The following is a 14,452-nucleotide window of genomic DNA, read 5'->3' as shown; positions in this document are numbered from 1 at the left end:
AAGTTTCGAGTTGAGTAATGTATAAGGTGTCTCGATAGCAGAAGAAATAAGTGATACGGTTAGGGTCTAGTTCTAACCTTCTAACTTTTCATTTTAACAATGAGTTTGTGACCTTTCAAAGAATTGCACATTTTAAACTAAACCATGAAACAAACAGTTAACTAAAAATGTGAATAAAAACAAAGACTTACTGGTACAGAAAGTGCAGCGATGTTACCGGTTTCAAAGTCAAACTCGAATGAAGGTCGACTAGATGGACGAAAGAAAAAGAAACTGTACCCTAAACAGAAACTTTTCCCGCCAATGTACCAGATTTCTTTTTGAGGAAAAGTAAAGCTCAGGAATAATTTTCGACTTTTTATCAGAGAACCAAAGTTTTTCGCGGAAAAAGGAAGGGACTAGAAAAGCAACTCCAAAATGCCCTGTGGCCCTTTCTTCCAGGAATAAAAGGTTACAGAGTACGAACAGAAAACTTTGCTCAAAGGACTTTGCTCTTAGTTGTCATAATCAAGAACATTTATTCAAGTTAAGTACCTATCTTTGTACACGAACAAACAAAGGACAGTTAAAAGCCATTTTTTCATGAAATTATTGTGAATTTGCAGTATGGCTGTTCGCTGACTCATCATGAAAATCTCGGTCGATTTTTTTTATTTCTCTTGACGTCCACATGGCGCTTTCATTGACACACGAACGCATAGACACAACTCAGAAAAGAGAAATTGGCCCGACGCTTCCGACTCACGTTCTGCTCAATCCCATTAGGACTTTTACTGACGAAGCGCCTCTCAATTGTCTGCTGTGGCGTTCGCCAACTGGATGTAACGTTTCCAACTACTGCTCCACACACACACGTCTTTGCACTATATACAAACAAAAAAATAGGTGCAACCAAGAGAAAGAAACTGCTGAGTTTGCTTGGTTAAACACATACACACGTAGAGTGTGTATGTCGGCAATTATTCGTTGGTGGGTACAATAATATATATATATATATATATTTTTTAAAAAAAGGTCTTTTTAAACCGATTTTTAGGTAACTATGGAGTCGTTTGTGGTTATGGGGAAATCGGTTGGTTAGTGATGTTTAAACTCTTTGGAGCAGACTATTTTAATTGCATATTGTTCTATTCGACCTGTCGTTTATAAACATCAACAGGTTTGGGTGTCTCCGTTCACCTTGCACATGTTGTGATTGTTCAGCAAGTCTTCCGGAAGACATTTGAGCCAAGTGGTGGTTTCCTGCCAATTAAAATCGTTCTTTGTTGATTGAAAACGAGACAAAATCAGCATTCTGGATCTGAGCATTTCAACGGAAAAATGCAATCGATAATCGAAACTAAATGAGCCCATATATTTGACACACATCACATTCAATAAATGCGACCCAATTGGATTACGATTCTCTTGTGCGTACGTGATAGTCGATTGGAACGACAGTATAAATTGAATGCCTACCTTTGTCCAGTTAATTGAATCGTCTTTCATCGTGTGAAAGCCGTCCAGTCCATGCATTCGAACCTAATGACCCTAGATGAAATACGCAGGTAGAGTTAGATTTCGTCTTTGTGTTACAGTTGTTTTCTCTTTTATGCAGTCATCGTTGTTCAACATTTAAATCACCCAGTATTTCCATTACGTGACGAGACATTCCAGTTATAAAAACTGTGGATGAAGGAAATCCTGTTCAGAATGCACGACATTAAAATGGCCGACGACGCGTCGATTTCCCACAAACGATTTACAATTCTTGTTAAGGATTGTAAAGTGCTTAATGAATTTCTAGTATTTCAAAAGTGTTTTGAATATTCCACTTTCATGGGATGCGATAGATCGAATAACAAAGAATAAAAAAGGGAAAGTTGAAGAATTTGAGAATTTTCGTGCAGACGAGTTTCTAATTACAATGGATTGAACAATGTCCCGTCCAAAATGATGAGCGGAAGCCCTAATATTCGAAGAAAACAACTCTTCAAGCCATGAGGAAAAAGGCCATAATGAAAAAATTCAAATCAGATCGTTGAATAACATCTTGGGAAAAACCTTTTCCTGGAGAAAAAGGTTTAAATATAGAATATTTATTTATATCCACGACAACACACAATGTCTAGACTTATGTCATCTATATCGAAACAGAATCTCCCTTAAATTAAAAAAAGGCATCCACTCGGGATGTCTAGTTTATTTATAGAACCTATATAGATACGTGATCGTGGTAAGAAGCGACAAGAATCCAGTTCCTTCCTACAAAGAAAAATAATGATGCAACCTATTTTCGTCTGACCATTTTCATTCCCACCCTCTTCGTTATCTACGTAAAGCCATCACTTTCCCATTTTTCGAATAAAAGAAAACTGTCTTTTTTTTTAAACTGTCTCTCCACAGACAGACAGGTAGTTATTGAAATTGTTTTTTTTATCGATAACAATGATAGCCATACTGTTTGAACTCACAACAACTCACCGAAGGCAAAAGCGAAAATGACGAATGCCCATTTTTCGATGATGAATTCATACCCATCGTCTGTTACGTGTGTCATGATGTAACAATCCGGCCAACGAGTTCACCTTGAATTGGAGAAATTTAAATGTCAAAACATGTGAGTCAAGTTGAATACAACGAGAACTTTGATATCAAACCTGATGTGCATCACGAAATTAGAAAACGAACACTCCTGAACAACCTTTTCCAAAGTGCTTACTCCTGCAAATGTCACTTATTAATCAGTTTAAAAAATTAATCCATCATCGCCAATGAGATTGATTTGTTGACGCATTGCTCTTGAAAAAGAGCTTTTTGTTCTCTCAATCAATCTTCCACAATACGATGAATTGCAAATACCTTTCTCCTCATTGCCCACGTTTGTAATGGATTATGCAAATAGATTACCTCCATAGCAGAGCTCAATGTCATCATCACCTACACAACCGAATAATCACAAATACAAAAAGAAAAAAAAAAAAAGAAATACGCACACAAATTTCAATCATCTTTTGAAATACTGTACCACATAGCGTGTCTCTTTTCAAATTGTCCCTCCGGCCGGTTCGGCAACAGGAAATCTAGTTCCGTCATTTCCATCGACAGCTGTCGCTCGCGTTCGATTACCATCGAGCCAATACAAATCATCGTGAATTACGCAGACGGTTGCGTAGATGAAATCGATTGACCCGATGGCCAATATCCAAAATCATGTTCTCTCTTTGATAGAAAATAAAAATGAAAACCAATGTTTCGTTGTTGTCCAGAGTTCAGAGTGAGGTACCTTAGCGAGCAAACAGCTTTTTCCCAATCCATCGATCGCGGGGTCATCGTGAACGCCATCGAGAATTCCGGAGCAATGACATACAAAAAAAAATTACCTTTTCCTGTGTAATGTGTGTGTGTCGGAGTCGATCGTTGTCAGCTGTGGACAAGCGCTCGCTTGTATACAGACTTGGAACAATCCGTTTGCCAGCTTGGAAAGATTTGCGTCAATCGATCCTTTCGTCCAACATGATTGGAAATGAGATGGATACTTTCCTTCCGGATACTGTCGCGTAGAAGAGGGACTGCGCTAGTGTTGATTGTCACGCATCTATTGCGCGAAAACCCGAAATTGCGTTCTAAACAGAAAAAATGGATGTAATACGTTTCGAAATTTGGCAAACACGATGAAATAGTTTTCTCTTTCCCACCGGATAATGTTGGCTGGGCTTGGGTTAGTTAACCATCACCATCTTTTTGACAACTAAACGCCTCTGTAAAAAGAATGAACGCCCTTGAATTCATTTCAATTTTACAATTAACTCCAGAGGGTCTATGAACTTGATGCGAACGATTCAAACAGCACAACTCCCACCAATCCTATTCTGTGCCAATCACTTGCTCTGATGCAAACACTTCGTGAGTAGATCGTGCCTACGTGTCCGCTTTAGAAAAGACAGGTAAAAAAAAAAATTACATGGCTACGTGACAGCTTCCGTGATAGCCCCCTATATACAAAACGCAAGGAATTTTTATTTACATTTCGAATGTTGAAACTGGATTTTTTTGCCAAACCGTGAGAAACACCTGTAATTACCCTATGGGAACTATTTTTTCTTTTTAAATTAAAAACTTACGAGAGGTCAGCGACTGCTTTGCGTGCTAACCGTATTTTCAATCTGATGTCGGCAACGTATCCAGTTATTACGCCATCAAATGAATTCGTGAAGATGTGAAATCAGAGGAGATTGACAGCAACGGTAATCACGTCGGGATTGACGAGTGGCCTCCCAGATGTCAGTTCACTTTTTTTTTCTAATTTGAAGAGTTCAATAGTTTCGTTAGATGTTTTAATACGATGACGCTATATCAAGGATTTTCAATTTATTAAACATTTGAATGCAATTCAACTATTTGGGGGGAAAAAAATCTATGGATTTCAGAAATGAAACTGCTAACGGTTTTCAAGAAATGAATTATTACCAAGCAATCCCGAACGAAATGTCTGCATTATCCGCAAATTATATACCCGTTCAAAAATGCAAAATGCGAATAAATTCATTTAAAACGAACAATCAAAATAAACGAAAACCAGACGAAAAATAAGAATTATTTGTACCTGATGCCCTTCAGCTACTCGGGCGAAGGCCTCGACGGGGGCTCGCAAGATATAAAAGACGTTCGCCGAGGAAAGGCAACATCATCGTCCGAGGAACAAAACGAAAGAATGTGGTCAATCATATTCAGTGTCTGCGTGATCGCCTTCACGCCGACCAGCTCGATGGAAGTTAGCGAACCTTTCCCGATTAACTTCTACGGAAATCAAATAGGTCATTTACATCCGTTGGTTTTCCCGCATTACATGTCGACCTATAGGCGATCGGGAGACACCAACCAGTACAACTATCGCCAACAAGGTAAGCTCGAGTATATCCTGCAATTTGATAAAATTATTTATGTAAATGTATTCATTTATTTGTAGTTGGAAGACGTCACGAATACCAGCCTACGTATTATCCAATGTATCCACCTGTTGGTACGTTACGCCAAAACGACCTGCAACCGGTAGACCGGAGGCTGTTTGGGTATCAAGAGAACGAAGATCTCTACAGGGAAACACCAAGTATTTAAAAGCAATTGAATTATCAATAGAAAACGTTCCGAAACTTAACTCTGATTTTCTTTGAAGGCACCATCAGGTTCTTTAATGGCATAGCAAGAGGACCTGAAGGTAAAAGACATTTATTGTTTCTTTACATTCAAGATAGATTTGTATACTTAACTTTGTTCGGAATAAAGGCCCAACTGGTCTACCGGGACCAGCAGGTCCTGCCGGCCCTCCTGGAGCTCCCGGTCCTCAAGGACCTGCCGGGGCACCTGGACCTGCAGGTCCTGCCGGAAAGGACGGGGCTGACGGTCTGCCCGGAACGAACGGACTGCCCGGAAATGATGGAGCTCCTGGAGCTGATGGAACTCCCGGAGATCCTGGACCCGAAGGCCCACCAGGAGTTGATGGGACTCCAGGTGACCCCGGAGCAGATGGCACCCCCGGTAATCCAGGAGTAGATGGTACCCCAGGTAATCCAGGAGTAGATGGCACTCCCGGCACTAATGGAGATCCTGGAACTCCCGGTGAACAAGGACCACCTGGTGAGCAAGGTCTACAGGGGTTACCTGGTGAGCCAGGAACACCAGCTTGAAATGTTCCGTGTCTTGCAAAAAAAAAAATTTACGATACAAAATCATCATAACGATGACACATTAAAGCGTAGTTTCTTTGGGGTTCTGTTGGATGGCGGTTTCAATGCATTTCTTTTAATTGGATTGGTTTTTATATGGAAATACTAATTATTGCCCACTGCTTACTTTTGGGTATACTGCTGGAATTGAATCAAATAAAAATGGTTTTAGAATTATTGTCAAATTTTCTATCAATTGGGAAAGTCAATGACGAACGTTTCCTTAAAGAAAAGCAATTGAATGAATCACCGTACGTCAGAGTCATCAAGAACGCACAGAGTTAAATGAATTGGAAAGAAAAATACCTTGAATTCACTGCTGCATGCTAATGGAAAGAACGATTCATTCATTCAGAGGGCAGGATTTACGTTTAATGTCGTGGAAATTTCGTACGAATTCATATTGATTTGATGCCCCAACTCAATGAGATCGTCCTTCATCCTCTCAAAAACATCTTCCAAGGCAGACGCTGTCACCTTCCGGCCGGATGCTCCCCTTCCTAAAGGAAACAGGTGTAAACGACATATTAAAAACACACAAAAAAGGAAAATTAATTAAGTTTTTGTTCGTTCCACCTAGGACGGAAGAATCACGAATCTACACGTCACCAGCACCCGACATTGGATTTCGTACCGAGCCACTACATTTGTAAGCTTTTTTTTTAGTTTGCAAACTTTGTCGGATGAAAGCAAAACGTGTATCGGAATATGAGTCTGTGTCGGCTGTTTGCCGACTGCATTTTGCAAAAGAAAACAGAGAACATTCGCGAAAAAAATGAAAGTTTGATTAGCAAGTCTTTCAGAACTACACCGACCGTGATGTGAATGTCAACCGATCCGCAAATGGAACCTTTTTACATAAATTATTCACGACCCAGCGACCCCCGAAAGCCTATGGCCGATGGCCAATATGGCTCATTGATCATCTTTAAAAGCCCAGTTAAAAAAAAAAAGTGGCAGGTGCTGCGAACGTCCACGACGCATACCAAAACGTCAACGATAAAATCTTCATTGATATTTAACCGGCGTGATAATGTATAAACGCAATAGCAATCAGATTTAAATGCAGTTCAAAGACAAGCTCCATTGATTCGAACTTGACTTGGGATAAGTAGGTATCTACTTTCCATTAGTTTGTACAGTCATTAACTACTTAAAATAATCCCCTTTTTAATTTAAAGAATAAGAAAAAACGAAATAACTAATCGACGTTATCAAAAAGACTGTCTTAATAATGAGATCGTAAATGACTTACCACTGAAAATTGACGTCATTCTAGGTGAAACTCATCCCGACGTAGCATTATACCCTCGAGATTAGATTGCAGAGACGCCGACGTCACCAACAAACTGGTTTCAGTGCAACTAATACTCTGTCCCAAACAATCGTGGGGAATACCTGTCGATGAACGTTTAGCTGGTTAATTATAAAAGGAAGGTTTATCATCTAGATTACATGCTCCATTTCGTGTGGTGGAATACCCAACGTTGTTCATCGTGACGTCCGTTCATGTTGCACATAGTTCAACAGATTAACAGCCAGTCATTAGCCAAAATTGATTTCTATAGACGGTCGTTAGCCTTTTCATCGTAAAACTTGAGGACCATCAAGTCCAAAATGTAATTATCTGCATTTACTTTTGATGATTGAAAAAGAATTGAGCAATCATATTGAATTGCAAGAATTAAAACAAATACTTTTAAATCTGCAAATGAATTAAAACAAGTATGTTGAATTCTTACAAATTCACAAGTAACACATAAGGGTGAGATTTAGGAGAAAATTTCATACTTACAGACAACTTCCAGCCCAGCTAACATCGAGACAAACAGCTCGTTAGCTGCCCGTACGTAAGCAACTGTCAAATCACCCTTTCAACGCAGTCGTTTTTCACACGTGAACGCACTTTTACACGAACTTCTTATAATGCAACTGAATCTCAGACTGCACTGGTGAACGGAGTGTTAGTCTGAGGTAATGAGATCAGGTAGGTAGGGATACGAAACGTAATTTTTCGTTAAACGACTCTACGGCCATTGACAAGTGCAGACGAATTTGCAAAGAACACAGGTTAGAGGATGGACGATCATTTTGTAAGATGGAAAAGGGGGCGTTTAAAAGATCATTAAAAAACCATTCAAATGTTGAAATTAAGTTAGATTCAATACAATATGATGTCACACTCAATTATTCTTAAATTTGAAACCTCTTCTGCACCGTTGAGGACATTCACTCGGTCGTACGAAACACCTGATCTGCCATTGTGTGTCAATTGGCACAGCTAAACAAACTGTGGGGCTATCAAGCCTTAAGTATCGAGCTGTGCTTATCAGGAAATCGGTATCAAATGGCTACCTAACTAAAAAATATTGGTAGCACTGAATAATAATTTTTTTCTCTATTGATGACATGGTCATTCAACTTGATTTTTTCTGTGGATCAAACATATCGGAATAAAATCAGAGAAAACCACGACTCGTCAGTTTTATTGACATCACTTGACAAAATTTCGTGATCAATAACAGAGGCAAAAAAAAAAAAAACGTGTGTAGACAGAGGTCGTGTGAAACGTGAAAGTATAAAAAAAAGGGAGGATACACTTGGCCAGCCGAACACGAACAAAGAAATGTGACCCTCTTTGTTTTCACTTTCGGCGTCCGTCGGCCACGTCAGAACAAATCCAGTTAGCGGTCAATCCTTATTTATAAGCATTTTATCCGCTGTTGTTATCCAATCACCTCCCCTAGAGCCGGCCAGGGTGAGCCTAAAATCGTTGAAGTGATGGCCATCCCAACAAGGTAGTGCACAACTAAATGTCAGTTAAAGCTCGGCAAATCATAATGTTTAATTATTTCGAGAGAGGGACACTATCCGGATTTAATGCCTCATCACCACGTTCTCAACATTAATGATCCATCGTCTAATCCACCGGTTGATCCCCAGTACTTTTATCTTTTGAAGTTCTCCCTTTTTTCATTGGCCATTTGATTCAGCTCCATTAAGACCAATGAGCTAGAACTACCTGGTCTCCCCAGTTCGGTCTAGACCACCAGGTCCTCCTAGAAAAGATGGAGTTCAAGTTCCCTCTAGAGTAGATAGAGTTGATAGTGCTCCTATAGCGGACGGAAATGATAGAGCGGGCGTTGCTCCGGGAGGTCTAGCAATAGACGGAAATGTTCTCCCAGTCCCCTTTTCGTAGTGGCTTATGACGGCGTTGGCATTCAATTGCTATATTGAATCTTAATGAATTTTTGTTTTCATCATTCCTTTGAATAGGGAAGGTAAAAGGCGAGTCCATGCCTATTGAGCAGCAAGTAACTCGTGTAAGGCTTCTAATAAATCGTTGTGAAAAATCAACGTATAACAAGCGAAAGGAAACGAAGCTTCGTTTAACGATCGATACGTTACCATGTCGTGCCAAGGAAGAAACTATTGGGGCGTGCAGATTTCTCAGAAAAAAAGGGAAAAGACGTAAGGACTCAAGTTATTCGGATGGAACTTGCCTGTGACTATGACGGTATAAAACAAGTCGTTCAATTAGCCGACGTAAATTCCCTTTTAGAACGTGCAAAAGTAAATCGAGTTTTTTCTTTTCTCCTTTCTGGATCGATGACTTTGACATTTGCTCGTTTAGCAGACGTTTCACGTGAATGTCTGCACGCGGCATTAACTTTCGTTGAAACTCATCGTTAAGACGCAATGCGGAAGCTGATTCCCGGATGTTGTTCCAATTATCAGTCACAACCAGCAGCGAAATGTTGATAGTTAATAATTTTGCTTAATTGAATCTTACCAGCCAGTCGGTGAACGCGTGAATTCATTTGCACTCTGAATAAAACCGGACCTTTGTCGTCTTTCCATTAACAAGATGTCAACTCTGAAGCCACTGGATGAACAGCAAATCCTTGTGCGAAACGGTTTGCCCAGCATGTGTCACACGTGTGCATGCGAATCCATTTGTTAGCCAGCTTCGAAATTTGTTTTGTTAAGATGCACCAGAGAAAATCCTGTTCAGAGCTGACTGTTCAATTTTGCCAAGCCGTAGAGGCCAAATTTACGAGAGCACACGTTCCCAGCGTACGTGAGACACGGCCAACGCCTAGTTTTCGTGAGCTCAGAGTAGGTCAGGCTGTTGAGGATGGAAGCAAATGGGTTAGAGATTTTGTTGGATGACGAATAAATGAATGCTTGAATATTTATTCCTTCTGGCTTTTGAATTGTTCGACTACTTGAATAATGGTTTGATAGCCAAACTGCTAATTAGAACCTTCCACCGTAAAGATAAAACCACTGTTCAACTCCAAAAATAAAAATGGCTCGTATTCAAGAAGATAACCACCCAACTAAAAAAGGAAAACAGTTCGATTAAACACAATTTTGAAAATAAGCCTACGTATATTTTTTTTTTTCAAACTTGCAGCGCCGAATAACGATGGGCAATCAATTTCCCATTTCAATGCGTGTGTCCAGTCTTTACGATCGAACATGTCGTTCGAGAAGACTCAAAATTCGATCGCCGTAACGGAACACCAAACATCTTCGAATTTCTCTATTTGCCCAACATAAAACTCGGTTAAATCAGCAGCTGCTAAAAACCAATTGTAGCTTTAAATGAATATTTACTCTTGCGATACCTGGCAGAGCAATCGTAATAGCGATGGACGTACGATTGAAGAATTTGACGCGTCACTCGGAAATAATTAACGTTATCGCAATTTTCCGTCACCAGAGCCGAATGCAAAATCAAGCACATGGACGTTTCCACTTTGCCGGTTAACCTAACAAACGAATTAAACCGAGTGATTGATAACAGTAACATTTGGCTTACTGTTGCATGTTTTGAAGGCGGACGTAGTTCTCTGACGGGCAAAATCGAGATGATTCATACGCGTCGCGAATCATCAAATGCAAATGAGTAGAAAATATCATCAAAGTGCGATAAACTTCTTCCAGTTGGATCTGACCCTATTTCAATGATAACATATAATTATTGCAATCTATAAAATGGGGATGTTTGATTACCGTCGGTGAAACTATGAGATCCTCTTGTGGCAACGATTGCAATTGAAAACCTCCGCATTTATGTAAACCCTTTACAAAATTTAAGAATTCAATTGAGTTCAATTTAGGAAATGCAGATACAAAAGAAAACTAACCGACGGCGCGTAAATGCGGCGGATCAAATGCCCAGCTTCCGTGACGACGAGTTTCAATTCTTCCGTCAAGGAACGCTGGTCTTCACTGGAATATTTCACACCGGAATAGCGAGAGCCGTTTGGTGCCGATAGGACTTCGCGGAATGGAATGAGAAAGGCAAGACTCTGCTGGGCCAACGTCGATTCGCCGCTAAGGTCTAGCGTCCGCAGATTGCCCAGCGGAGCAGGTGTCGTCTCGTAGTGGTTCACATGTCGTTCCGTCAGCCAACTTTGTATAGTCGGGAAGGACGAATTTGAATTCAACGCAAATCCGCACGGATTGGCCAGAGAATGGATGAAAGGGAAACGCAGCAGCGGCTCCACCGTCTTCTTCTTCGCGTGGGATGCCATGGCGGGCAATTCAAATTGAGGCAGGTCCGTTGCCGATACAATTGGCCATGTCGAATAATTGCTGTAAAGGTAATCTGTTTAAAATCATGTTCAACGACCATTTTTATTTTTTAAAGAAAATACATGATTTTTGTTTTCCCTTTATTTTTGTTTTGTTTCAAATTAAGACAGCTTACTTAAAAAGACGAAAATTGTGAGTTTTGCGAACATTTAGGATGCAGCGCGGAAGCGATCCAGGCTTGTTACGATCGAACGAAATGTTGGCAGGTAAATGAGAAAAAAAAGGGTTAGGCACTTTGAGAAGGTATAGCGTGATTTAGAGACTGATGATGATACCGGGGTACGACCAGTTCTTTATAGGGACGGATTGATTAGAGGCGTCCGATAACTTTGAGGGGCCATGACTATACAGGGGGAGCCTGCGAGTTCATTGGAGTGCTAGTCCCTTTACAGGACCTGGCAATAATGTAGTTGTGAGTGTCGTTCGGTGATTGCTTAGATGTGTCACGTGGAAATCTACGCGATGCAGCCCAAATTTTCATTCAAATGAGGAACGCGTACTCACGTCTCTGGTGATTTGAGAAACGCTATAGTTATTAGGACTACCCAGCGCTGTAATCGGCTTGTCAAACGTGTTTTCTGTGTGCCGGCTTGTTCAAGTTCCTTCGACCCGTAAACACAGCCACTTTCAGAACTTTGAAGGCCATGTATTTTTGAAAAAGACTAAAAAAAGAACAGTTGGTCTGTGTACAGTCGGAGGGAGCAGGGTGACAGTCGGAGAGATCACGGCCTACTGATATGGTTAAAAGTTATTTTTGAAACACCGTGCATCAGTGATCTATAGACGAAGCAACAAGAGCTTCTAGGACAGGTTTGATGGATAACGGGCTTCCTTAAGACCAGCCTTTATAATAGGGAAGATGCGCTGGTCGGGTAATGCGATCAGGTTCCTTCTTTTTTTTCAAACTGCACAGCACGATTTCATCGACGAGTTTCTATTTCTACCTCAAAATACGGCTGCCCTATCGAACTCACGCTTTCTAGAAAACATTGTCCTTTACTTTAAGGAATTTGACAACCTCGATCTTAACGATTGATAAATACCGTTTGATTTAAACATTCGGAAATCTTAATGGAAAACTAATTTCTCTCGCATTTATAAAAATAACTTGCATCAGTTAAGTATTAATCAAATTTCTCGCAATTAAAATAAAAAAAGGGGCTAGGACGTAAATATCGACAGGATTTTTTCTATTTATTTTCTGGACGCCTTGCTGAAGACGATAAACCCAAGCTGTCCGACCATGTTAGTCACATGTTTATGTGACGGATTGTTATTGTTTTGTAGCGTGGCTGTCAACCGTTGGGATTTTATCTCTGGCTTACGGTGGCTGGTTTGTTTCAACAATGATTAGACTGACAGATGGAATTCCTCGGAAGGAGAAGCTGCAATTCAAAACCGCCCTCATTCTCTAACCATTGTTCCCAAGCAAAATTCTCATGTCAAGGGAGCGTCGCTATCGACAAATGTGCAGACTTCAATTCGGAAAAATCAATAATTATTTCTAGCTCCCTCAAATAATTAAAAATTCGTTGGATAAATACGAATGATGGTTCTTAAAACATTTCCATTTGATAAATGACCCGAATTAATAATTTGAAATGACATCATCGCTTTTGACTGCAGGCTAGTTCGTCTGTCAAACACAAGTCTGGCACGTTGAAGTACGTTAGCTCTTAAATAGAAAAACAAGTAAAGTATTGCTGTTTTTAATCAACAAGTTCCTATTGTTTTAATTGCCAAATCTTTTTCTTTTTCAGACCTTTAAATTCTTCAAGTTTTTCATGCGTAAAAAAACCTATTGTCGTGGTGCAAATCGAATGAAACAAATTTAGATTTTTAAACTCATTATTCTTGTTCAGTGCATCTAATGTGCCAATTTCAGTAACTGCCTGGCAGTTACAAGATGTCCAAATTGCGAGAACGTAATCGTCCACGTCTTTGTTTGTGGACAAAGCAACAAGAGGCTTTACGGGCCGGTCACGTTACGACACGTGAACCTAGGGGATCGTTACGACGTCAATCATGGGAAAGCGATTTCGAAGAATTACGAACGGACAGAATGCCTTTGAAAACGGTCAATCGGGATCCTTCGACGAAACGGACGAAAAAAGAAGAAACTAAAGTGACTCGACGATTGCACAAAATCACGGCCGAAATGCAAACCTTGATCGATTATGCCCTTGATAATTGTTTTGATGACGATCAAGTTCTGTGCAATGCTTTCAACATTTCCATCACTCGACGAGATATCAAAACACTCGCTGATTGCAATTGGATCAACGATCAGGTACATTGAAAATGGAACGTTAACCTTGATTGCCTTTCGATTTTTATGCCTACTTTTTTATAATAAGATTATCAACTTTTACTTATCTCTCATCGTGGAGCGAAGCCAACCAGACGAACGTCCTAAAGTATTTGCCTTCAACACACTCTTCTATCCAAAGTTGATGAGTTCCGGCTATGCTGCTCTCGAAAGGTGGACAAAAGCTGTGGATCTTTTCCAAAATGATGTCATTCTGATCCCCGTACATTCTGGTTGTCACTGGTCTCTGGCCACTATCTGTCCACAAGAAAAAACAATTCGATATTATGACAGCCAAGGACGAAATGACCAGACATGTCTTAACAATTTGAAAATGTACATAGAAGCAGAAGGTAAAGCGAAGAATAAAAGCGTGACGAGGGTGGGACAATGGAAACTAGAATGTGCAGAGAATATACCACAACAGGTGAATTTCTATGACTGTGGAATGTTCACCTTACGGGTATGCAAAGAATGTTGAAAATTTCGATTTTTTTAAAATTAATATTACGATTGCAATGTGTTTTCAAGTATGCCGAACATGTATCGCGTAAATGCAAGATGAGTTTCAAACAAAAGGACATGCCTTACTATCGTCGAAGAATGATGTACGAAATTATGACAAGGACGTTGATTTCTCCCTAAAGTTGTGTTACGATTGTTTTCTTTCCTTCACTATTGTTTCATTTATTTTATTTCGTTTCGTGATTTGCTGCCAGTTTAAATACTTCATTTTTCAAAGTGTACCGTTTTTGTATAGAATTCTTTAAAAAAAACTGAGTTGGATATTTGAATTTAGGCTTTAGCGCTTCTTGAATACGCCATCTACATT

At 39.9% G+C, this 14,452-nt stretch overlaps 3 protein-coding genes across 3 annotated transcripts; 2 read left to right on the top strand and 1 right to left on the bottom strand.

Annotated features, from left to right (window-relative positions):
* The first annotated feature begins 4,685 nt into the window (after positions 1-4,685).
* On the top strand, positions 4,686-5,843 carry LOC130702526 (collagen alpha-1(X) chain-like). The gene is made up of 4 exons (XM_057524210.1): positions 4,686-4,883; positions 4,949-5,089; positions 5,156-5,197; positions 5,266-5,843. Exons 1-4 carry the CDS (start codon positions 4,694-4,696, stop codon positions 5,664-5,666), a joined length of 774 nt encoding a protein of 257 aa, XP_057380193.1. The 5' UTR covers positions 4,686-4,693; the 3' UTR covers positions 5,667-5,843.
* A 4,262-nt stretch (positions 5,844-10,105) lies between these two features.
* Positions 10,106-11,342, bottom strand: LOC130702524 (uncharacterized). The gene is made up of 5 exons (XM_057524208.2): positions 10,862-11,342; positions 10,728-10,796; positions 10,534-10,670; positions 10,340-10,483; positions 10,106-10,254 (listed from the first exon to the last, which is right to left on the bottom strand). The coding sequence occupies exons 1-5, from the start codon at positions 11,249-11,251 to the stop codon at positions 10,179-10,181; spliced, it is 816 nt and encodes a 271-aa protein (XP_057380191.1). The 5' UTR covers positions 11,252-11,342; the 3' UTR covers positions 10,106-10,178.
* Positions 11,343-12,906: 1,564 nt separating this feature from the next.
* Positions 12,907-14,347, top strand: LOC130702521 (sentrin-specific protease 1-like). Its single transcript, XM_057524203.2, has 4 exons — positions 12,907-13,004; positions 13,073-13,602; positions 13,670-14,083; positions 14,152-14,347. Exons 2-4 carry the CDS (start codon positions 13,219-13,221, stop codon positions 14,263-14,265), a joined length of 912 nt encoding a protein of 303 aa, XP_057380186.1. The 5' UTR covers positions 12,907-13,004; positions 13,073-13,218; the 3' UTR covers positions 14,266-14,347.
* The last annotated feature ends 105 nt before the right edge of the window (positions 14,348-14,452 follow it).

Source organism: Daphnia carinata, chromosome 6, assembly GCF_022539665.2.
Source record: "Daphnia carinata strain CSIRO-1 chromosome 6, CSIRO_AGI_Dcar_HiC_V3, whole genome shotgun sequence".
Taxonomy (NCBI): Eukaryota; Metazoa; Arthropoda; class Branchiopoda; order Diplostraca; family Daphniidae; genus Daphnia; species Daphnia carinata.
This window is presented reverse-complemented; position numbering and strand designations above follow the sequence as displayed.